General features: G+C 36.7%; 1 protein-coding gene across 3 annotated transcripts in view; it reads right to left on the bottom strand.

Moving 5' to 3' along the window:
* Positions 1–5,817: 5,817 nt before the first annotated feature.
* CD2AP (CD2 associated protein) overlaps positions 5,818–25,911 on the bottom strand; it is an 87,257-nt gene continuing 67,163 nt past the window's right edge. For 2 of the 3 annotated variants that reach the window (XM_072858372.1, XM_072858373.1), the window contains 9 exons: positions 24,744–24,780; positions 24,301–24,363; positions 20,718–20,877; positions 18,436–18,578; positions 12,290–12,405; positions 11,376–11,462; positions 10,533–10,717; positions 9,308–9,371; positions 5,818–8,138 (listed from right to left, as the gene is read on the bottom strand). In XM_072858372.1, coding sequence (XP_072714473.1) covers positions 8,097–8,138; positions 9,308–9,371; positions 10,533–10,717; positions 11,376–11,462; positions 12,290–12,405; positions 18,436–18,578; positions 20,718–20,877; positions 24,301–24,363; positions 24,744–24,780 — 897 coding nt within the window. In that variant the 3' untranslated portion in view covers positions 5,818–8,096. Of the gene's footprint in view, positions 8,139–9,307; positions 9,372–10,532; positions 10,720–11,375; positions 11,463–12,289; positions 12,406–18,435; positions 18,579–20,717; positions 20,878–24,300; positions 24,364–24,743; positions 24,781–25,911 lie in introns of those variants that run through there. The other variant, XR_012041910.1, reaches the window with a different exon arrangement.

The following is a 25,911-nucleotide window of genomic DNA, read 5'->3' as shown; positions in this document are numbered from 1 at the left end:
AATCTGAGAAACAAGGACCAGACTGAAGTGTTGTTTGCTTTGCAGAAGGATTTGGGCCTCTGCCCCTCCATGAAGTTTCCCATGGTCCTTGGTAAAAGCTTAATATCCTGGGATGCAACTTGTTACTTGCTGGAGGAAAATAATCCAGTAAAGGGAATGAAGGAAAAATAATGTGCTACATCAAATCTGGTTATTAGATGCCACACATGTCCAAGGCAAAAACAAGAGCTGCTGTGGATTCAACAGAATTGAGACACTGACCTTCTATCACTGGATGTATAAGTAGATTAAGCCATGTACTAAAAAAAAAAAATCCATAAAATCAGTAAGCTAAAACACTAAAACAGGTAACAAATGCAAGGTGACAAAGCAGGATGATGGCTGGATTTCAGAAGATGCACACATGAGAAGGCTCATCAAATCACTGTGCTTTGATAAAAGCCACTCAAATTTCCCCAATACATACTGATCAGCACAGAGGATGCTGAAGCAGAAGGAGTCCTGCACTGACAGAGCAGAGGTGTCTTTTCTATCCAAGAAACTCCAAGCTCTCATCATTTCTCCTACAAGGACAGGCTGAGAGTTGGGGTTGTTCAGCTTGGAGAAGAGAAGGCTGTGAGACCTTATAGCAGCCTTCGAGTACTTAAAGGGGGCCTATAGGAAAGACAGGGACAGACTTTTTAGCAAGGCCTGTTGTGACAGGACAAGGAGCAATGGTTTTAAGCTAAGGGAGGGCAGATTTAGACTGGATTTAAGAAAGAAATTTTTTACAATGAGGGTGGTGAAACACTGGCACAGGTTGCCCAGAGAGGTGGTTGATGCCCCATCCCTGGAAACATTCAAGGTCAGGTTGGACGGGGCTCTGAGCAACCTGATCTAGTTGAAGATGTCCCTGCTCATTGCAGGGGGGTTGGACTGGATGACCTGTAAAGGTCCCTTCCAACCCAAACCATTCTATGATTCTATGATCATGTGACGGCATCAAACAGCCAGGCACACAGCTAGCTGCCCCTTTCATCTGTGACATTTGTTCGCCTTACTGCATTTTGAAGTCCACAGGTTTATTACTTAATTATGAAAAAATCATAAAAGGAAGAGCTAGAGTGATGCACTGAATTTCTAAGCTAGCTCTAAAGGAGAACCTAGTGCCAGCCTCTTGAATTCAACTGGTATTAGTAAAAGCATTTTCTGGGTTTAAAGCTAGCAAACATTAGCTCTTCTAAGGAAATAAAATGGTAAGGACAAGCGAACCAAAAGACTTGGATCAATATCGCCGAAGAATGGGAGGTGGCTGGGAACACCTACAGGTTTGAGGCAAAGGGTTGTATTGAATTCTTTTCCAATTTCTGCAGTCATTAAATGTTTATTGTATGCTCATAGCCCTAATTCCATTTCACAGCTGGGAATCCTTGAGCTCATCATGTTTCATCATTAATGAATTCACATTCATTTTGTATTTAATCACTGACGTAACTCCACCTAGGGCTGTTACCTTTCGGTGAGGTAGAAATCTGGGACAGCTCCAGGTGTCTAAGGCTCACCGAGATACTGGCCCACGTTACCAGCAAAACACCGATCTCGCTCAGTTGCATTGCTTGACTCATCATGGAAACCACCCGGTCTCACCACTGCAAGAATGTGCCAAGATAACTACTACGCAGCAATAGAAACTTAGAGCAAAACACGCAATGCGGCTGCTAGTCACTGTCACTTTAGGGAAAAAACATGGATATACTGACATCGGGTCTTGTGAAAGCATATACAGCTATTCCTTTTCCTCCAAAATATCCAATTATGGTACTTTTGATAGAGGATGCTATATATCTAATCATAAACTATCTACTGCCATTAATCAGAACACGCAGTGTGAATGCAGGGTATCAGGCAGTGATCTCCTGGTCCAAACTCAGGCAATGCACTTTTTTTTTTGGAGAAAGGTCCATAAAGTGCAACTGAGCTGTTAATCCAAGACACCACAATTAGAAACTTAACACTTTTTGAAAAACATCCTCTGGGTGAAGAACATCTTGCCCTTCCATGCACCCCTCCTTGCTAGGATTCATTCACATCTGAAGGACAAATGCAGGAGCACTAGGCTATTAACTTTGCCTCCTTTTTTAAGAAGCTATAAATGTGTTACTCCCCTCTTCCAGAGGCTTCTGCTCCATCAGGGCACAGGCACACAAGCAGCTGAGTTGTCAAACCCCTCTCACGTGGAAGGGACTTTCTAGAAAGAGGACACTTCATACCCTTGGGTATCTCCCACCCAACTCAGGAGGTTGTCGCCTGCTGCTGATCCTCCTTCTCCAGCTCATTTAATTTGGTCACAGCACCCCAGGGGAGGCAAAGCCCCCAACAAGAGGGAAAGAGTGAGGAGGGAGTGGCTAGATAGTGGTTACGAGAGAGGAAAGAACCTCTTAAAACAGTAAAAAAAGGTAAACTGATTGCATATTTAAAAAGTAATCCATTTGTCGGTTAATGTATCATAGCCTTACTTACTCTGCGACTTCTGTTGGTTTAAAAATCAATGTGTTTTGTAAAATCCTACAAAACCATCCCTCCTTCCTCTACCCCAAGCACTTTCCTGCTTTTAATTTCTGGCAGGATGCACTGCAAGGGAGCCTGGTCCCACACGGTTGCAGCTACCGCAGGGCTACCGCACAGAAATTACAAGCATATATTTAAAAAAAAAAAAATTACACTGGGCTTGGCATAATTAGATAGACAAATATATTGCCTCGAACACTCACTGCAGTCTTGCACTGTATGTATGTAACATTTTAAAAAATATTAAATCCCTTGTTACAGAACCTAATTTATATTATTTTTAGAGCTTGAATGGCTACATGGCTAGCTTAAAACCCAAACAGTTCATAAACCACCATGTGATCACTTGCCACTGCTACCTGTTAAGTTATAAAAGGCTGCATCAGAAGCCTTAAGAGTCTTCAATATGACCATCCAAGGATAAAAATTAAAGCTCTTAATTATACAGAATGGTATTAGCTGTATTTTTAAAGGGATCACACCTGGAAAATGTGAATTTAAGTAAAGCAAGTTCTGAGAGGAGAATGATCTTTACAGTAACCTTAGCTATAAGAAAATTTCAGATTTTCTTAAACATGACAACACTGTGATTAGAGACCAATTACAAAACTATGAGCAAAAAGATGACAGGATAATTAAGATGCCTGATTATTTCCACGGATGTAAGGAGACTATAAAACTGAGGAAATAAGTGCAAAGTAAACACAGCCTAAGCAGTTAGGCGCATTTTAGATTATGAATGAACCAATTTCACAGACCACTGATAATTTTCAAGCACTTCTAGAAAAATGTTGCTTTGTGATAGTACTCACCGTTTCCAGAAGTCTAGGTTCTACTGTAAGCAAAATTCACACAGCCAGAGATCCTCAAGATATCACAGGCGAGCGACTAACCATTCTTCTGCTGCCATCGTGCCCCAGTCTCACTCTTAACGCTCCTACCCAGCATTGCTTGGGTGCTCTGATTCATTTAGAGTTTTCCCATGAAGAAATAACCTTGGGCATCAGCCTACTCCTTTTCTTGCCCCACTGGATTAACATTGAGGAACCTGCAGATGACAATAAAGGCATTGCACCGCAAAATGACAAAAGAGGTTACAAACACACCCACAAAACTGCCACATTGCCACCCTTGCCAGGAGTCCACACAGATGAATCACGCCTGTGTGGTTTGTACCCTTCCTCCCGGTGGAGGAGGTATCTTCTGCTCTTCTGTATTTAACCGATCTTCTAGACTTTAAAGACAAAAAAAAAATTCAGGATCAAAACCTGGCCAAGTTAATGCATTACCCTTCATAAATCAAAAATTACACTACTGACAGTATCTTGTGCAGCTAAAAAGCTCAGTGAGCAATAATACCTTCTTTACAGGCTGCACCCATGGTAAGGGGTGAGAGTTCTCTGATCTTGTGCCATGTTCAGTGTTGGGTCTCTTAATATTGGCTCAACTCCATTCCTCCTTTTCTGAGGATTTCCAAGCCAGTAATTTACAGCAAGTAGTTTAGTGTAACAGACGAGCAACTCCTAATGTTCTTCCTACTCACAGGCCTGCTTTGGAAGAACTTTGGTCACTAATTTTTTCTACAGTCCTGGAACGTGTTTCTCATGAGCTTATAGGGTTTCCTGAAGTAATGTAATTTTGTCTGCTACCACAACTTCAGTCCATCCTCAGCCACAAGGTAGGTCTCCAGTTTCAGTCTAAAGGTAGGCATTATTTACTGTTCTGTATTGATAGAGGCAGCCTTACCTCTCACATTGGTATCAGTAGGAATTAAGCCAGGCACAATTAGACATGGTCAACACAACCCACCTGGGAAGGTTAAATGACTTGCTCTTGATACAGTACTGGGTAGAGATGAATTAAAAGGTGGCACCTTAGCAACTTTTTAAGTCAGAAAAGGGCCAAAGATCAGATCATGTCAGGCTATGGACACCTGTTTTAGAAGACTTTTTCCCCTAGGCTCTTGGAGCTGTGCTTCTACACACACACACACCCCCAGCCTCTGCTATGATGGCAAGACTGAATACCCCTCAATTCTAACACACCTCCTCAACCTAAGCAATAGTCCTCTGAAGGACACAAAAGCTGGCATGCTTCAACACAGACACATGCATATGCTTCTCCCAGAAGGAAGAGGTGCGATCTGCGCTTCCTGGGGCTTCAAGATATTCAAACCGTGACTTCCAACAAGCAAGGAGGGTATTCCAAACCCTGAACCAGCAGCATCAGTCTCACGCTTCACAAGCTGGTCAAGGCTGTTTGCATTCTTCAAGCTGGGAGGTACGTGCCTAGGCACCCAAGAGGGCGTGGTTTGTCTTTTCAGCTCTTGCAAAATCCAATTACCCAAGATATATGAGCAGTTGCTTTGACATCACTCTGAGAAAGCAAACAGTCAGCAATCAGGAACATCTCAGAGAGCTTTAATAGCAGCCAAAAGTAAGGCAGCTGTGAAAAGCTGTTTTTACCATTTCCTTTGGAAAGAGTTAACAGACTTCTGCTAATTTATGACTTTAATAAATACCTTGTATTTATTTAAAAGTTCAACAGATACTTTGCTACATAACTCAAAGTCAAACCTTGCAATACATTACAGGTTTGCATCAGAAACTTCTTTCCCCTGAAGCTACACTAATGAAAAATGTTATCTTCATAGTGATTGTTTAAATAAATAAATAAATAATAAGATCTGTAATTTATTTTTTTTAAACTGTACCTTGTATGCAAACAAAAAGTTTTTAGAGAATGTTATGAAGATTGAATAAAAACCTTGCAGTTTAAAAATGCCCTTCTGTTGTTCTGTTCTTCATGTACCTTTTCCCTCACCCATACCCTTTTTAAACATGCCATACTCTCAGTCTTCAGTTCTTCACTATATATTTAAGAAGTGATTCAAACATGCATTTATCCATGTTATTGAGTGGCAACAGGGATCTTAAAAAAAAAAAAGGCTCTGAAGATGGACATCAGGTCAGTTCAATATGGACCAACAGGGGAAAAAAAAAAAAGGAATAAAGAGATACTGAGAAGTTAAGATTCTCAGTTACACTTGCAAAGAAAAACAGTAAGCTTTCCAACTGTTTGGATCCTAAGCCATCCTGACAGTCAGGAACCAGAGCATCCCAGTGAGTAAATTAAAATCTGAAAGCCTCAAAGGGGCACTACATAAATAACAACACACTTTGCTCCCACCCCCTGAATTCCTCCTGCAAAGAATTTAATGGCATACAAAACATTCCTGAACAGAACTGAGCAGACATTTCACACGTTTTTAAACTTATTTATTTGCTGAGTTTGGATAGCATGCATCATTTTACAGCACCGGTAAACAAGTCAGTGAAGCATACTGCTTTTAGGAACTTGTACTGTGGAATGTCTTCAAAACCATCACCCTCTCCCCCTCCACTCTAGGACGTAACACTAGCTGAAGACAAGACAGACATATATCAGGGCAAACTTATGGCTAAAAATACTCATAGCAGCGACTTTTAAAGGAGGGGTTTATTAAATCAAGTCATTGCACTTGGGTCATTTATTGCTATAGCGAACAAAGGCCATTAAATAATGAACACCTTTCCTTTGTGGTTTTAACTGATTGTCTTGTTCTGTTCGTCTGCTGCAAGTTTACATGCAGACACAATTTCTGTAGAGCGATCCATTCCAAGATTTGTTTCATGCTCTAATCACAGTGAAGAGCTTGTATAACAAAATTGGCTATTCCATTAGGCTCAATTCTTGCTTTTCATCACCTGACTTAGAAGTATGAATTCTAAGTAAGAGTTTAGTGTCTGACGAGAAGCATTACTGCTGCGCATTATTCCTCAATATAAAGATCTGGCTCAAGTCTTCATTTGTGATGCATCTAGGCAATTAAAAGTTAAAAGCATTAATATAGAATCAGCTTATTAGCAATGTGACTAGCAAATATTACCTAATACTTGCATAGTATATTAATAAAATTTTATGAACAATTTAAATCAGCAACTGACAGACATCCTCCAATTGACTTTTTGATGTTTGTATTTTATGATGCATCAACTGTGGAAAAAGTATACTCTCAAGAAGTAACACTTCCATGTCACTTGCTCAAGTGACATACTAAATAATTACTATATTTATGTCTATTCCCATGAATAGAAACTTAATTACTTCTCTTACTGGTGAAGTTGACAAATTATGTGGCATGCTTTTGTCATTTAAATTCTAGTAGACCAAAAGGAGATAAGGTGATTACTAAACAGAAGAAAAGCATTTGACTGGGTTTCTAAAGCTGTATGTTTTTGAATTCTTTAATCAAATGAACACAGCAATAAACATCATTGTCTCCCCTCACTCTGCATATTATTTGTATATTATTCTGGTGCACTGTGTTGAACTCGGGTTAAAGATAATGGCAATCCACAAGATTTCAACTCTTTTCCATAAAATGTGAAAGACGCTGCCTTGGAAACCAGCACAATGCTGTCAAAGCAACTGTTCCAATTACTCATTAAAATACAAAGATGTTATTACATTTAGAGGTACAGAATATACTGATAAAGTTTATGGCATAAATATATAAATATTGAGACCTTTTGAGAGTATCAAAGTTCCAAAGGGATTTATTTGGTGACATATTATAAACAAAACCTGACTATTGTAAAAACAGATCAAGATGCATATTTAACCACTAAAAAGATGGATGACTTCAGTTTAGATACACAGAAGCACAGACATTGTGACTTAAGGTTTACTTTTTCATGCTGTAATATTTTAGGCACAACAGGTTGAGTTAAGACTGGATTCTAGTCTTGTTTCTGTATTTCTTGCATTTTGTGGTTTTAAAAGTTAATTTTGTCATAACTTCATGATTCAGTCCTAAATCCCTTTTTAATCCAATAGTGCAAGTGACAAAATGTTCTGCTAAACTACACAGATTAGATCGTTCATTCTTACTACAATGCATAGGAGTTTCACCTGCTTCATTGCATTAACAAATTCCTATCTCATTACTCAACTTATAAACAGCATATTATTAATATTCTCACTGCAGACAGGCACAACAGCATAACCCTGGGTAAAGACTGCCAAAATTATACAAATATCATATATTCCCTTTTGCATGTAGGGGAAAAGTAGTGACTACAATTACGACACAGCTATTCCATCCCTCCCAATAGACTATTTTACAGATTAGTTGTAAAGATAGATCACCCTATTTATAGTATAGATCTCTTTAAAAATTAAGCTACAGGTATTCAATAAAAATCTATTAAGAATTCCCTCTCCTTTCTATACAGATTCAGTAGTATTTTCAAGCAAACCAAAAAATAAGGTCTGCAATTCCAGCACAGTAAGAAATAAGGCCTCTTTTATATTGGCAAAAAAATTACACCTTTATTCTTTTTTGTTTTCTTATCTCTCTGAATAAAAGACTATATTCCTTTTTTTACTATATTTTTTTCTTTAAGACTGTAGAACACCAGCATCCATTATTTTGATATAAGAGTCAGTTCTCGTTGTGTTCAGCTTTGAATTCCTGGCGAGTTAAAAACATTGAGTCCATAGCTGTCTCATGTAGACATCACTGCTTTCTTCAATTTTTCTATTTCAAGCTGGAAAATGGATATTTTGAAAAGAGAGAGAGTCAGTAGTAAAGTAGCAATAATCTAAAGTCTTCAGAGCTTTCATCAAAATTATAACCTTTATATTTCAAAGACACTGAACTAAATAAATCATAACACAGAGGCATTTGACAGCTCAATATTTACAGCTGACTTTATACTACTATCTTGCTAAACAAAGAAGAATTTAAAACCATTAAAAATTTGCCTATAGTTCTGGTACATCTTATTGGAGAAATTCACTCTGAATAAAGCAGTCAAAGCTGGGTTGTGCAATCACTTGACATGTCCCCACGTAATGCTAACCTCAGACTAACTTCCTAAAGCAGCCTTCATGCAAAATACCATGCCATGATTAATTCGTATTTCTTCAAATGGATTTAGAGGATACAAGGAAGTTACCTCCTCTTCATCCCTAGTGCATATATAAGGCAACTTCATTGATTGGTTTAGAGACGCATTAAAAAGAGGACTCACCAGAAGTTCTTCTCAAGTTTCAAAAGTAGCTTTGTAGTCAGTGAGAAGTACTATTTCAGAAGTAAAATGCCCTTTTGTACCAGACTGAAATAATTTTCTACATTAAACTCATCCTTTTAACTACTTAATGGCATCATATTGTAATGCAGGTAGCCTTCATCAATAAATTGAAAGGAGTGGCGTTCATTCATAAGGAAATTTTTCAGATGCATTCTGTTCTTTCGGGAAATTATCCACTTAATATTTAAACAGTTCATCAAAAATTTAGGAAAGTTTACTTTTGCCCTGTTTTTCTTCTGATTACATAAAATAAGTTTGTCCTTCAAGTCTTACAAAAGCAAAGTATTAATCTTCTCTCTTGGAACATGTCCAGTTGGACATACTTCTAGCAAAGAGCAGAATCTAGCAACACTAAACTGAACTCACATCCCAACACTCATGCATATTGTTAAAAATAATTTTCCAGATAAAGAAAGCCAAAGTAAGATGAACTGTGAGTCTTCTATATACTATATAGTACCCAACTGCCTCATGAGGCATTCATTCAACCACACAGTAACATAGCAATAAAAATTTTTTTTAAAAAAGTTGAGCAGGTTCATTAAGACTTTCCTGTGGCATCAAATTCCAGAACACTGCCTACATACTTCTAAACTTTATCCCCCTCGAATTGCCAATATTACCTCCAGATTACTTCGCAACAGCTTCTCTTCTTCCAAATCCTTCTTTAGTTTTTCCAGTTCTCTCCTAATAGTAGTTAAGATATCAGAAATATAAGTTAGAAGGGAAAAAAAATTTCACGTTACTGAGAACAAAAAGCACAGGCCTTGTTTAAATTTTACAAGAGGAATTCACATAACAAGTGTCTGATGCTACACCTTATAAATAAAACTTACATATAGGTACATGCCCACTAGTTAACTGGTACTCAAATCTGGTGGACAACAAGCTTCCACCAACTCTCAACACTTCTTACCGGTCACTATGCACTTATCCCTAACTTATAATCACAATTTTAAGTAGGCTACTTAAAAATTTGTACTGTTATTTTACTTGGAGAGTTGAATTTAAATCAAAACAACCCAGCAACTTCTACATAGAGAACAGAAATTCTTTAGAATAGAAAGTTCCTAAAACATGTTTTATTTCATAACTATGTTCAGACAAGAAAGTGCTAAGAATTATCATCCAGTCACTGAAGAACTAGTTCATTAATCTTCAGAACTCATAATTTACTAGTTTGCTTTGGAGACCAAGTGATGCTGATGCTTTATAACATCTCGAGGTCACTCTAAAAGCCAGTTTGGTTAGCCCTAGTCACTATTTAAATAGGGCCAAAATGGATGTCTGTGATGTAAAACTAAAAACAGAAAAAGATACGTTTCCCGCAGGTTACTCTTTACTATGTTTACTCAAACACCAATTACATTTTTCTTCTACATCATTCTCCAAACTCAACCTTACCCACATGCACACAGATGATGGGGCCACTGTGATCACCAATTTGAAAAGCTCAGTAATACCTTTCCCTACTACCAGTCATGTCAATACTGCAATTACTTGTGCGCAGTGTTACACAAGGCCAGCACAGATACTTATGTTAAATACCACAAAAATTATCTACTTTTCCTTACCGTGAAAGTACTAACTGTTTAAGAAATATTTTCAAAAAGCTGTCATGAATGCAGGAGTGCAAAGTAGGAAGGAAAAAATGTGTACAAATTCCAAAAATTACTCTGACATCAAATGTGTACATATTTAAGATATCTAGGTGGATCAACTTCTAAAGAAAGAAGTTATGAATTTATATTAATATAGAATAGCTTTTTAATTTTAAGAATTTTGGCATTAAAGACATTTGAAAGATGTCTATATATCCTTTTGCTGATGGAGAAGGAAAATATTTACCCATGTTCTTTCTTCAGTGCGTCTACTAAACCCATCAAATCATTAATCTGAGTCCTGAGCTCTTCCACAGAAATTTTTTCATCATCCCTTTCTCCTTTAAGTTGGATGTCTTCTGGAAAAAAGTTGAGTATAACAGAACTTGGTCTCTGAGATGAAGATGGAACTGGTGGACTGAATGCAGATGGCTGAAAAAATAAATCAGTAGAAAGCTAAGAAATTAAATCTTCATGAACTGACCACTTACAGCATACCAGTGGTACTGGTATGGGAGCTAGATGTGCACAGATTTCCTTAATTTTCTACCCAAAAGGTAAAAAACAATGTCCAGTTCAAATGGACTACTGTAGTATATAACAGTTACTTTATACAGCTCTTTATTAAGCATTTCCCTGAGGTTCCTGTATTTACTAAAAAAAGTACTCACACTGCAGTTCTCTACACTTTAAAAAAAACAAAACAAAAACAAACAAAAAACTGCGATTTAATGGAGCCCATTGGTTCATTATAAACAATCTTTTGTGCACCCTTCTGAGCTGCTCAGTTGTTCTGTCTGTCGGGAGACTAAAGGCTGAGCAGACATGAAGCTTATGTGGGAAATACCACCATAGTTTCATGCTACCTGATACAATAGTTCTCATCAGAACTGATGCACTTTATACTAAAGTATAAATGAACTTTATACTAAAACTTCTACTGTGAACTCTGTACTAAATGACATGGCTTACTTGCATTTACATACAATCATTTGCATTTAGATGATTGCATCAATCCAAACTGGAAATACGAGCAAGATGAACAGAACACCTAGCTGCCTAGCACTTCTCTAGGTCCTTGGTATCATACCTTTTTTGTTTCAACTGGCTTTGGTTTGGCACTTTCTTCTTCTTTCTGCACCTTCAAATTTTTTTCTGGACTCACATCTTGACTTGCCTGGTAAAACATTCATAAAAAACGAAAAGATTTTCAGAATTAAAAAAAAAAAAAAAAAACAACCACCCCCCCCCCAAAACCCAAAAAACCCAACAAAAAACCAAACTTAAATTACTAGACTACTATAGTTTTCTTTCCCTGCCAGTCAGAACCTTCCTTCCCTGCAATACTCATTCACCTGAATTTAAATCAAACATAGGACTCTTGGGCAGGATTTTCAAGCATCTCTGCAGCACTTAACAAGTCCTTGATGCTTTTGAGAGCCTGTAGGTGCTTCCGTAAAACACAAACATTAACAGGCAGTAACTGTAGATGGTAACTGGCATGACTGAACTATACAACATCCGATGATATAATTTGATTTCAAGGATTCTACGCCACCTGGTTCTCATGGTCTGACAATCTCATGTCTTAGCACATGAGATCACAAGTCCCACATTACAGCAACATTAAATTACAAATTTGTTGTGGCCAAAGTTTATATATTGTTAGGCTTGTAAGGCACTAAAGACACTTTCAGAGTCGTGTGTATGCACAACACCTATTTCATCATCAGTGATGCTAGAAGACCTGAGTACTTACTGCAGTAATACCCCACAGAACAGAAAAGACTCCAGCTGCAACGCAGTCATGTTGTTTCTCTTACGTACGCTTCGCTCCTGAGAATGGATATTCCTGTAGACAAAGTCTATAGGAACTGAACTTCTACGGCATTTTGCATTTTGCTCTCAGGTAAATGGTTCATAAGACTGTTTCCCAGTTCAACCCTGTTTCCTGGGAAGTTAGTTCTTAGTTCACTACTAGGAAAACACATCCAATATACTCACAGGACTACTCCTATTGAAACGTGCAGGCGGCCTCCTACCAGGCATCTTGGGTCGGTTTGCAGTAGGGTGCGATAGATTATTTGAGGTAGCTATTACATCATCAAAGCTTAACAGACCTAGAAAAAGATGAAAACACAGACCACCATCAATACCAGAAGGTTTTGCTGCATTCTTTATCACTTTTTACTTAAAAAAAAAAAATCAGAATTCTTTTTGTTTCAAAGATTTTCAGCATATACAACACGAGCCATATGAAACAACCACATGACATTGGCATATCTGGGAAACCACATTTTCCCTCTTGAAAAAAATTAAAGAGTTAATTCAACTAGCATTTAAATCCAAGTTCTCAACAGAAGAAGTGCTGTAGTAACATGGCAGCATAAAACAGACCTAACAAGTATCTGGAGAAAAATATATTCATGACTGGTTTTTTGAGAGGTGCCATATTCAACTATTTAAGAGAGCATATTTTCTTGTCACTAAACTTGTATGAAAAGGCTGAAAATCCAAGTTTAGTGACTAGGACAAAAATAAAAGCAACATGGTAAAGTATATGTCCACAGTAAGTTAACAAGACATTAACTGCAAATATTTAGGTGCAGGGTAGTTTTTTCCTATGCAGTACTTGGTCTAAAGAAAATACACGACTTCATAAAGCCTGTAATAAAACATTTCAAAACTCCATTCTCATACTTTATTAAATCATACAGATATCTCTGCTTATTAGTCTCTTTATGCTCATAGCTCTAGGTAAACTCTTAGATCAGTAGAAATTCTTTACATCCTAGGGGAAGAGACAACCTTCGGAAAAAAACTATTAATAGGAAGAACAGAACATATCTAATCTAATAACATAAGTAGTTCACCTAGTTAACAACTCGACTTCTTAACCATTTCTCCACAAAAATAATAATAAAACTTACCTGCCAACAGATGTGCAATGAGATAGATTCTTTATTTAAGCATCAAGATTATGGCTATTATATATGTTTTTACAACACAAATTTGTTAAACATTTAGAGTCTCTAGAATAAGTCTAACTAAAATGCCACACAAGATTTGGTTTTTTGTTTGGTTGGGTTTTTTGGGTTGGGGGGGGGGGGGGGGCGGCGTTGGGGTTTTTTACCTGTAGGAACTGAGTTTTCCACTTAATGTTTTAACTGATTTTAATGTCTTCTACTCTGTGTTACTATCCTTGAAGTCCTTAAAATATTCACATCTTTCGGACATCCCTGAACATATCTACTTCATCATCTGTTGCCTTGTTGAAATGCAAGCTTTATAACACTATCTGTTACCAATCATTTGTGCTTTTTTAAAATTTTATTAAGGAGAATGTAAAAACAGTCTTTTGTAAACATGTAATCATATTTGCAATTTAAAAAAGCAGGGAAGAAAAACAAAGAAGGAAGAAACAGAAGAGTGACGAATGGCAAGCGGCTGACGGAAAAGAGGATGAGGGAGGAATAAATAGCTATGAAGGTATTTCTGTTGTAGTCTGTGCCAATAAGACATTTAACTTCTTAGAAATCAAGCAACAGTGACCAAGGGGTATATCTTCATGTTCTTTACTCAGTCATCAGTAATCCCAGAGCACTAACCCATGTCAAAATGTAAATCAGGATTTACATTAATTAGGTATTATTAAAAGGGTAACAAGACGTCAGGAAAAAAATATATACACCCTTTCCCGCATCTCAGTAATTTTTGCCTTTAAACGATCCTCCTTTCATCATTCTGCAGAAGTGACAAATCATTTGGCAGTAAATTTAAATAAGAATTGTAAATTGAGTTGCTATTATGATCGTAAGGCCAGCCCTGTCTCCATGAACAAAGTAAACATCAGGTATATTAAGAACGTATTAAGAATAATGTGTACTTCTGAAAAAAACCACAGTATTTGACAAGGCTTGAAGATGAAGACTGCTACAGCCTGGAATTGTATAGGATTTAAATACAGATGGTGGGATGACACTAAAGCCAGGGGGTTTTTTCCCCGCTATTTTTAAGAGCTTCTAAAGGAAATTGTTACACCTGAGACAATTGTTCAGCATTAAAATATTACCAGCACATTACAGTCAGAGGGAATTCTGACTGTACTTGCATTTTCCTTTTTAGCTTACCATTTTGTTGCTTTGGCACAGGGAAGAAATTAAACACAGGCTGGTGGGGATTTGGGGTTTGTGTTTTTGGGGGTGGTGTTTTTGTTTGTTTGTTCTGTTGTGGGTTTGGGGGGGTTGTTTGTTTTTCTTTTTAAACAGCATTCTTAATTATCTTAGGAGAAAGCTTGGCCCCACTGAAACCATTAGAGATACTGGTGAAACCCACTGAAAGTTCACAATTTACACCCATTTCAATCAATAAAGTGATTTATCAAAACAACTTTATTACAGACAGCCTGTGAGTAATCATTAAAAGGAATCCCATCATAGTGCCAAATGAGCAGTACAATACATCTGGGGATAATTTGAGTCAAAAAATGATTTTAAAGCTGAGCAAGAGCACCTTTCTTTCTAGAAAAGATGAGCTAATTTAAGCAGTTACTTAGGACAGACTATTAGAAACGTCTTTTCTGCAAGCTTAACATGGAGCCATACATTACAGAACTGCTAGGAGCTTTAACAGATACAATTAGGTTAGAGCTTTTGTTAAGATTTGTGAATGCTTCAAGTGTATTCATACCAGTTTGTCTTAAAAAGCCTTCACAAAAAGAAGCAAAGCTGAAGGGTTGTCTAAAGAAATTATGGTTCCAACATCTCATGTGGCTGGGGTTTAAAAATCCATGATAGAAGTGAAACGTATTCAATATTTTACGAGACAAGACCTCACATTAATCTGCAGAGTAAGAGAAGATGGCAGGCCTTTTTTCCTATCTTGCTGAGATTGCACCCCAAAAATTTAGGGGACAGATATAAGCTTTAGAATATTTAAATTTGCAGTTGAGCAACAGTAAGGTATTTGCTACAATTAAGCATGTGCCTAATAGGTGACTTTCGCAACTACTATTTTACAAGACTCATAATACTAAATATGCAACTGTGAAGTCTTTGGCTAGTTTGTGCTACAGAAAGATAAAGCCATTCAACCTAAATACACCAGAAGTCCTATAGATATTGAACACATTTCACTATAAACACTATGTTTGGCTTATCAAGAGCTGGACTGTAAAGTTTTTCTTGGTTTTTTTTTTGTTTGGTTGGTTTTTTACCTCTACAACTTCCTAATTGAAAAGTATAAAGTAGCTTCTTGTTTAACAGCTAAGGAAAACAGGCATTCAAAGAAACAAAAAAGCATTTTAAATTGAAATCCCAAAATTTTAGTATCAATAACTGCAAGTTATGCTTACGACATTAAGAAGAGGCTATGTGTATGGCATAAAGCATTTGGATTTCCTTATAGATTGTTATCTTACCAAAATGGAGAAGGGTAGGGTAATTTCCTGACACGTAAGAAGGGAAACATGGCAAACAGGATAGGAAACAAAATCTGGAAAGAAAAGTCAAGGAGAGGAATGTCTAGAAAAAGATTCTGAACAAAAAAATTATTTTACAAAGCAGGAAAAAGAAACATTTGTAGAAGAAACAGAATCGCTTTACATGTTCAGCATGCTAGTATTACAGCTTTAGTTCTAATCAAAACAGAGAAACATTTATGCAATTTTTCAAATAAAGCTTCAAGAGAAGGTATTTCAACATGATCAATGTTTCTGAATGGTTTTGAGTACTTGTTCTTATCTGATGGCTGGGGGCCTAATTTTGGTATGGGGTGGATTGTTTTTTCCTATAGATACAGAATATTTACAGCTGCTCCTTATGCTAAATTGAAAGTGTCTCAACCTACACCATGCTTCATGGTCAAACTAAGTTGCAAAAAAATAAGACCCATACTTAAAGAAATTGGTTTTCTAAAAATTCATTCCCTTCAGGATCTCAGCCTAAGGGGTGGGGGAGGTGGGGGAAGAGAGACTCTGGTAACACAGTTACCAACCCTAGCCATACATTTCACCCCATGTAAGATTAAACAATCTTAAACTTTATATAAGGACCCAACATCCTTGGAGCTTTATAGAGCCTTAGCTGCTGCACGGAGTATTAGGTCTTTAGCAGCAGAATGAGTACAGAGACATAAAGCATGAGATTCATTACATTTTACTGGCAGGAGTTTGGACTAGTCTCTTTTCACAAGAGTAGTAAAGCTACAAGTGTCTTATGCAGATTGTTTTAAACAAGGGCAGTTTCACATAACAGAGGATTTCTGAAACTTTCCTTAAATAACAGCTCCTTGACACTCAGTGCTGCCTCCCCACAGACTGCCTGAGCCTCTTTCACTTGCTGCGCACCAACCAAGGACCACTGAACACATCTCACCCACTTGCTTGTTATACACACCTGTCCCCTGCCCCATCTAGGTGTTAAAATTCTTAATTTCTCCAAGAGCCTGTAAAATCTTATGTTAGCAAATCAGAATTCATAAGTTTTTATTCTTTTTCTAAATCTGTATAAAATTAGTTTTTTTATATATATCTGAAGATGTAATATCACAGCTACTATGTTGCCACTCTGATTATTAAAGATGTCAAGATAATTGCACCTAAAGAAAAACAGAGACATTCCATCTGTTTTCATGGGAAGCTTTTTCCTGGCAATAAATGATACTATGCTATACAATAACACATCTAGCACAATCCTAGAGATAAACATCTGAGCAGTAAGAAAAGGCTTACATTTTTAAGGCTAGGTTGTGCATTGCCCTTTCATCTCTCAGCTTACTTTGGCCTGAAAATGTTTCTTCCACACCCTCACTCTAACCCATCTTTAAATAGAGGCAATAGTTAAACTGCCAATTCAAAACCTTTAAAATAAGGCATATCACAGGATATGCATAGATTTCACTGGGCAATAAAAAAAGAATTTATAAATACTTCAGGGTAACACTTACAATATTTGTAATATTCCCAGGATATTTTAGTACATGCTGAAGTCCAGCTTTTTGTGGCTCAGAAAAATCTAACTTCCGTATTAAAAACATACATGAACTAACCTTTCCTCATACAAAGCATTTAAGCTTAGAAGCACGTTTTAAGATGCTTAAGGGAAAAATCAGGAGTATTCTTTTCTAGTCATAAACTGCTTCAGTTTTTTTAATGCATTATGTTTATCTCCCAGATGAATTTATTACACTTTAGGACTAACTATTCTACAACCTGAATATCATAACTGGCCTAAAAAAAAAAATCAAGTTATACCATTTCAAAATGTATTATTACTAAAACCTTTTCTGAGATGAAAGCTTGCATTTGAGATATGCAAGACAAACGCTGCAGGTACAATTCACTAAAGCTTTTTCTGCAGTGGTTAATCATACAATAAAAATAATTTAGAGTTTAAAAAAAATATGCCCACAGCAGATGATCTCTGCCTAAGAGGCACACAGAGGACTGAAATCAGTTGCGCTGTCAGTAAAGGACAACAGGCAACTATATAATAGCTCAGAGAGCCTGACCATCAATGTGGGTACTTTAACCAGTATCAAGGTTTTTACTGGACAAACTTAGATTTAAAGAGATGCCAGGTTTAACTCAAGGTGCATGAAACAAAGCCATAAGGATGAAATTCAAATGCACAGTGCTCCATGCTGGCCCAAATTTAATGTATGATAAAGTCATAATCTAGAACAGCTATGAACTTAATCACAGAACGCTGAAGGTAATGGCATTACTAAAAATACGCAAGTTAGCTAGAAAAGCAAGAGTTATCTGAAATGCGAGAGCAGAACAAACAGAACCAGTCAGCAAGGAAAATTTCATAAAAATGCAAGATAAAAGTGGCAGCAAAAACCCATGCTTTTAAATTAGAGGAACAAACCATTACCTACGTTTCTCACTTTCTGTCGTCTGTCACAAGACAGAGCTCATCAACTACCTCCAAATAGCCTACTGACATCTGTTCATCACTTGCTGACTCTTACCTTCAGCTACCTACAGCAGTTCTAAAAAAAAAAAAATAAATATATATATATACTTTCTACAGGCATAATTGCACTCCATGGTATTTTGAGTAAATTGCTTAAAAAGCTTATTCTAACCTTGTAAAATACTACAATCCAAACAGAAGGACTCAAAAGAACATTTATTCTTTTCTTACCTGATTCTTTATAGCTCTTTACCACAACTGAATCTACCTCTACTGATTTTGGTCTAAGTGGTAATGGTTCAGAGTCTAACTTTGGTTTTGCTACTGGCTCAACTTCAGATTTCGGTCGAAGAGAAACAACTTCTCCATTAGATCTGTAGTAAGAAAAAAAATGACAAGACACACCTAGTCAAGAGATTGAACAGTTTACAACTGAAACATACGAAGAATTAGCAGTAAATGGAAAAATTTCAGTAGATTTTAATAATTTTCTAAAGCCTTGCAATTCTACCCCTATAAAAGCCAATTCTTCTGTTCCAGCTCTTGCAGAGACGTCAAACATGTACAATCCCCTTGTAAAACTAATCCAAAACTTTTACTGCACGGCACATTTTGGCAGTTTAAATCTAAAATATTACACTTCAGTGCAACAAAAAACAAGAGAGCTGAATAGCACCTTCAGTTATCTCTCTTGAAATATTCAGAAACATACTCAGACTCCTTGACATCGAAATCTTCCTGTAAAGAAAAAAGCTGCCAAGAACAAGTTATTTCTTTCTGGGTATAGAATACAGTACTTTGTATATATGGCTTTTATTCTACCATGTATTCTTTGCATGTCTGGTCACATAATCCAGGGACAAAAAAACACCTCACCAAAAACAAACAAACAAAAAACCCAAACAAACGAAAGAACAGATAACATTTTCCTTCACAATTCTTGCCATTATTTATGCCACAGCATAAAAATATAGTATATAAATGGACCAGTTGTCAGCTTCAATGTGTCCCTGTCATTACGTCATCTCCCAAATCCTTTATTTGGAAGTTCTATTGCACTAGAAAAAGAGATAGCAACCTTATCTTCCTAGAGCAATGTTAACCTCTCAGACATTTAAACATATTTAAATACCCCTAAGATTTAAAGTTTTCAATTATTAAAGGACCACAATTTACTACAGACCTCTATTTAACTGCACATGTGTATCCCTTTATACACATAATTATTTTCTAAAATGGGGGAGGGGTACATGACTTGTGGTTTAAAAAAAAAAAATCTTTACTTGGGAAACTCTCCAAAATACCAAGTGATATAACACAACTACATACTGAAAACCTAAACAGAAGTAAAGTGGCAATGGTCTACCTCTTCAGTCAGGCATCCAGTGCTCCCAGGGCTACGCAGCGTGGGATCAGATTGACTCCAACAGAGGACAACCATCCAAAGTGTGTGCCTTACCCACACTCCCTTTCCCCACTGCCCTCCCTCCTCACTGTTTTCTCCCTTCAGATATTCTTCCTTTTGGTTCAGCTATACAGGACCTACTGTAAAAAAAATGATAAATCTTGAGAAATGCTTGCTGCCACCCTATATCTTTGCAGGTATTTAAGGTGCAAACTCTTTGATGTAGCAGCTGTCTGCTCCTTTATTTGTACAAGGCCAAGTGCATCGTGACCTTACTTTCTCATGGTTCTTTCAAGTCAACTAAACATCCCAAAGGGACAGTTACCCGTCAGCAGTTTATTTACAGTTTTGGGTAAGGATCTAGCAAATACTTTGATGGAGACAGAAAGAGAAACTGGGGGGGGGATTATATTGATGCAAAATTAGTCTTAGTGAAACACCATAAATAATTGTTTCAAACTCATGAGAAAAAAAAAAAATTAAAAGTGGATCTAAAATAAATAGTGAGCGATTACTTGCTATTACCCTATTTGTCCAGCAACTCAACTGAGAATACTCCAGACAGAGTATAGAGACTGGGTGTGGTCCTGTAGTAAGTTCTTTCTTCCCCAGAAGAGCACATGAGCAACACTGAGTACCTTTAGCGCAGTTACTGTGTTCAACTCTTCCTTTCCATCTGTCTTATTTTATACAAAGTGTCGAAACACTGAATGTTGACGCAGCTCAAATATTCAGATTTTTTCCAACGCAATAACAATTCTCAAGTGCCACGTCCACAGATTCTTTTACACCACACTGCTACTGTAGCTACAACGTCCTCGTTACGGAGCAGGCTTAAAGCAAAGCAGCCCACAAATTTGTAACTTCATCTAGTTATACTGTACTATTTACTCTGAGATGGATTCAATGTCTCAAAGAATTAGAAATTTTTAAGTTCACACTGATAAGCACTTGGAGAACCAAGACACTAGTAGGTATAGGGCAAAACTTATCCTTGCATCCATTTTACCTTTAAAACATAAATTTCTTCCCACCTCATCCATGAGGGAAGATCAAACCACCAATCAAATAAAATATACTTGGTGTATATGATTTAAGATATACTGACTTGGATACAGATGATGGCAAAACAGGTTTATCTGGACGTTTTGGGTGCAGAAGCCCTGCTCTCAGTAAGCTGTTAGTCTTGCTTGGAGGAATAGGCTTCTTGGGTGGTACTTGAGGAGCTTGTGGCTTCAAAGGCTTCTGATCCAAAGCTCCTTTTTCATCTGACAAAAAAAGTCACCATAACATTTTAAAAACCCATGTTGTCTAGAATTCTTACAATGCTAATCAATTATAAAGCAACTGCTGTCAGAAAGACTTTCTTTGAAGATCAGATAAAAGTGAAAAATAGAAATGCAAGTGTCTTAAGTGAAACCTTATCAAAACACACAAAGTACTTACCTGAACTTAAAAAACATTACGTTAAAGTAAGCAAAATGTCTTTCTACTGACATGAAACAGTAGTAAGAAGTTATGGATTCACATTATTGCACTGCAAATGACAGCTAAGAACCAAGAATCTCTCTGTACTGCTACTGCTTTCTCTTTTCTATTAATTCACCTTACGTCCACTTAAAAAGGTAGGGTTTGTTTTTTTTATTTTGTTGTAACTGGACTTCTTCCATACACACAAGCAGCACAATTTATCTATGGAAAAAGGGGAAAAAATGAATATTTATCTGAATAACTGAATTTATTTTAGATAAAGTCTACCTTCCTACAAATTCAAGATACCAATTAAGTATGGATAATCAAACAAACAACAACAACAAAAAAAGTATTGTTCAATGACTGCATGACCTAATTGAATACTGTCCAGAGGAGCTGACATATAACATATGGGCACTGAAAAATTCAAGCTGCTTCACAAATGTTAGTTGAATAGTCTTCAACCCATGTTCCCTAATCACACCCTGTGGGATATCCAGAGCATACCTTCTACTTTTCCTTGTAAAACTATGCTACAGCTCAGCACATGAAGTACTGAGGATTTAAGAGATTATTGTTAGGTTACAGTAAGGAGTTACAGTCCCTTACAGTTACTACCCTGTAAGGGTAGTAAATCAGTAAACTGGGTTGGAGAGACTGAACTTCAGCTTTGATTCTCCCCATGACTTTGCTTTTAACCAAGTATTTGTCTAATGTAAAATGTTTACATATGCTATGGATTTGGGGGCAGGGTTGGAAATTGGCTTCAGCTCCATCCCAGCTAAGTGCCTGAACTGCCAGGTCTATGACTGACTTCCTTTGGACAAGTCCTGCAGCCGCTGAGCATCAGCCCTCCAACCATAAAATGGGAAAACACCAATTTTCTTTCACAGGAATACTTAGAAGTAAACGGATCATAGAGGTACTTGTGCAAAAAAGCATTATCCAGGGCGGGATTGTCTTCCTGCTTTGGGAAGTTTGAACATTAGGAGGAGATGTGAACACAAAACCTAAACTGGTTGGCATCCCTTTCCAGTCTCTCTTAGGATTGAGTTAAAAAAATACAATACAGAAGTAGTGGAAGGTTTGTGCCACTTGGTGGTGCTGACTGTCCTGTGTAAAACAGGTTGTTAACACTGCTAGCCACTTCTGCCTACTGATCCTATACGCAGATTTAAATTTTAAATGCCCAGTAGCAGTTAGTATTACTGAAGAATTAGTTTTACTTTAGCTATGCTGAACACAAGTTGAGAATTACGCCTTTTGTTTTTAAGAATAAGTGAGTTCATAAACAGGGCATAAAAAATGCTGTCATCAAATCGTATTCCTGAATTATCATCTGTCAGTTTCCCCTTCAATTACTCCCACTCAAGATCTGAATATAAAAACCGTCCACAGCTAAGTGGAAGAAGTTAATACCAAAGGTCAAGATTCACCATGAGCACAGAAATTGGACAATTCTGCTGGACAAAATGGCATGCCTCTTTTTTGGCTTTTGCTCCACAATGAAAAAGATAAGGGTTGGCTAAAAATGAGCAGTTAATAATGGAAATAAAAATGTCTTCAGATTAGTATTTACACTGGACAAAAATTTCTACATGATACCACTAAGTGTCCTTCACTATAAATACAGAAATACTTACAGGAGTATTGCTTTTAATTTTTGATTAATTTTTGTTTGCATTTTAAGGCAGATTTATTAGTCTCCCAATAGGCATAAAAAAAATTTACATGGTTTGATAGCTTGTGATTAGAACTGCTCCATTAATAATTTTTTTGAAAACTAACTACAGTACAGTTTCATACTTAATGAATTTAATCACTAGCATCAACATAGTTATTTCTCCACAAGTAAAGCTGCACTGATAAATGAGCATTTCTTCTAGTGAAACACTACTGCTATCTAAATAAGTAACTTTCAAGACCTGACCTTCAACTGAATACAAGACAAAACTCTTCCTCCACCGTTTCCTGTACCACAGTAAAGGACAGTTCTCTACTTAACTTTTCAGAAGCTTTCACATTCCTAAGCATTTTGGATGGTGTCACTCAATATTTTTTTTCCTATATTCCTCCACGAAGAGTTGAACTCAACTATGCAAAGGTTGACACCATAGTACAAACAGAACCAGTCTAAAATTAAACTTACTTCAGTTTAAATAAACTTAAACTTATGAAGAGCCAAGTGATCAAAATTTTTAGAATCATACAGTTGATCTCAATTCACACCTGAAGATACTGTTCCAACAAATAAAAATAATTTGTTTGCTCACATGCAGAGGAAATATAGCTGTTTTTAACAAGTATTCTTCATATGAAACACCTGAGAATACGCTTTGTTTAAAATGTGGGTTATAAAAACTGCCTAAGGAAGCCAAGAAACCCATCAAGCAGGCTTGCTTGTCGAAATACTGTTTAGCCACGGTCTGCCACAGCTCACTATTCAGAGAACAGAGCATGTTTTTGTAATATGGTTAAGCTGCAGTAACATCAGAATTTCTTCTTTAAGACCCAACCAGCGTGTTTGTTTAAGCTTCTGACTTTTAAACACAATCCAAACAGTGTGACTTGGCAAGTTTTTCAAATATGAAAAGAAACCTTTTAGAAATGTGTTTGGGTGATAATAGTAGCTTTTCTTCTGGAAAAAAAAGGTGTCCTTTAAATTTTAAGAATAAAGTGGTAAACATCTCCAAATTCTCTGGAAGTGGAAAACATAGAATATAGCAAGAATTAACAGGACAAGAAATCTCAATTTCTGAGCATTGTGACTAACATCTGTCTAAGGAGTATTGTAACTGTTCCATGTGTTTCTTTCAAAAATATTTTCCATCAGAGACTGATTTTGGCCATAACATTCAGAAGCAGCAGCAAAAATTCTCATTTCTAATAATCAACTATTGCTATTCAAAATTGCAGTCACTACCACAGAACTATACTTAAATGAATTCAACAGTAACCACGGTATCGTGCAGTGCAATCAACATTTTTCAGAATGTAATACAATAACAAGAAATACACATTTCGTAGAAGTGTGGTTCTTCTAATCACTCTAAAGACATTTCCACATCACTGACACAACAGCTTCAGTAGATGGTATCAAGAGAATCTGTATGATGTCTTCCAAACAGATACCTATTGCACAGAGCAGCCAAGCTAAAACTTGTAATTCGTTTACAAAAGCATAGCCTGACATTCACTGTGAAGAAAACTGGTCTCACCTTTTTCTTCAGGCCTCAGAGAAGGGAATTTCTTCTCTCCAGTTGGCAATTCAGGCTTTGGAGCTGAATGCAAAAACAAACCATAGACATTTCTCAAAGAGCTTTAATTATCTTAGTCACTAACTAAAAATATGACATACACCAATTTGTGTTTATATTTTCTCCTTTGCAAGGAGTGTAATACCATTTATAAACACTCATTTGAGTCCAGCAAACTGTAGGCCTGCATTAAAATGTTTCCAAAGTAGGCTCCATCATAATTTTGAAAAATATATAGCAGCAGCGTAATGCATAAACCATAAAAAATAACCTCAAACTGTGACTACAGGTGACTGCATTACTAGGAAATACAAAGCTACTTCTGAATTTTCTTTTGAAGTCATGCACTGCTTCTGAAATTTAGTATTTCCTCAGAAATGTACCACCACACAGATACTACGTACCTGGAGTTTTAACTGGAGGTGGAGGTTTCTTTGGCTTCTGCAAGATATGGGGGAAAAAAACAAGGTCAAATAAATAAACAAACAGATATTCTCTACCAAGACAGACTTATTTGTGTTTTGTTTTGCATACGGTAATGTCTAGCATGTTTACTAGCTGATTTCAAAGTATTTCACAAAGGAGGCAATCAATTCACAGACAGGAAACACAGAGAACTGGAGTAATTCCTCCGATATCTCCCAGACAACCAGTTGCAAAAACAGGAACAAAATGCAGGTTTCTTCAAATCTCAGATTGGTCCTTTAGCAACATGCATAAGCAGCAGAGGTATGAAGAACTAAAAATTAAGAATTACATCTTTTCTAGTCCAAAGAATTGTTCTGATCGCACCCATTTTAATTTCAATATGTATACATCAATCTGGGTTAACACAATGCAAGTTTAAAGGAGTAATCAGGTACATTTTTGAACCAAAAATGGTCACTTTCACTGGGAAAAAGTTCTAAACTAATTATTGGAAGAACTATTTCAATTATTTGACTTCTAAATTACAAGAGTAAGACAAAAAATATTTAGCAGCATTTGCAACATAAACACTGCAGTTACATGAAAAACATTGTTTTGAGCTTCTTATCACTGTATATTTAAATGGGGAAAGGTGCACAGACTACTCTAGCCATTAAAAATTTACAAAGTATTATGGTGCCACAGTTTGTACATTGAAAATAACTATTTTAAAACAGAGTCACTCATCACTTTCCTTAAACTGGTAAAACTGAATTTGATTCTCTCTCCCGTTGAAGGAGTACTGGCACCTCTCAGGACAGAGATTTCAAGCCACCTCATCCTCAGAATCCGATTCATGAAAATGCTCTAGAAGAAGTGTCTTTGTGGTCGTACTAAGGACAAGACTCACTGCTTAAAACAATCACAAAAGCCTAAAAAAACCACTTGTTCTTTATACAAATACTGCTGAAACCATATGGGCTTAGTTTAATATAGCCCCTCCAAAAATGCCTTGTAGTGGGTATTTTTGAAACAGTTGCTATGGATGGATTTCACTTCTGTGCCCCTACTGCTATTGAATAAGCTCTTCTTAATGCAGAACGATTTTATTCTGACAAGTAAAGTGTAATTAAGCAAGCATGAAAACCCATATTAAATTTCTTT

This window comes from Ciconia boyciana, chromosome 3 (genome assembly GCF_034638445.1).
Source record: "Ciconia boyciana chromosome 3, ASM3463844v1, whole genome shotgun sequence".
Taxonomy (NCBI): domain Eukaryota; kingdom Metazoa; phylum Chordata; class Aves; order Ciconiiformes; family Ciconiidae; genus Ciconia; species Ciconia boyciana.
This window is presented reverse-complemented; position numbering and strand designations above follow the sequence as displayed.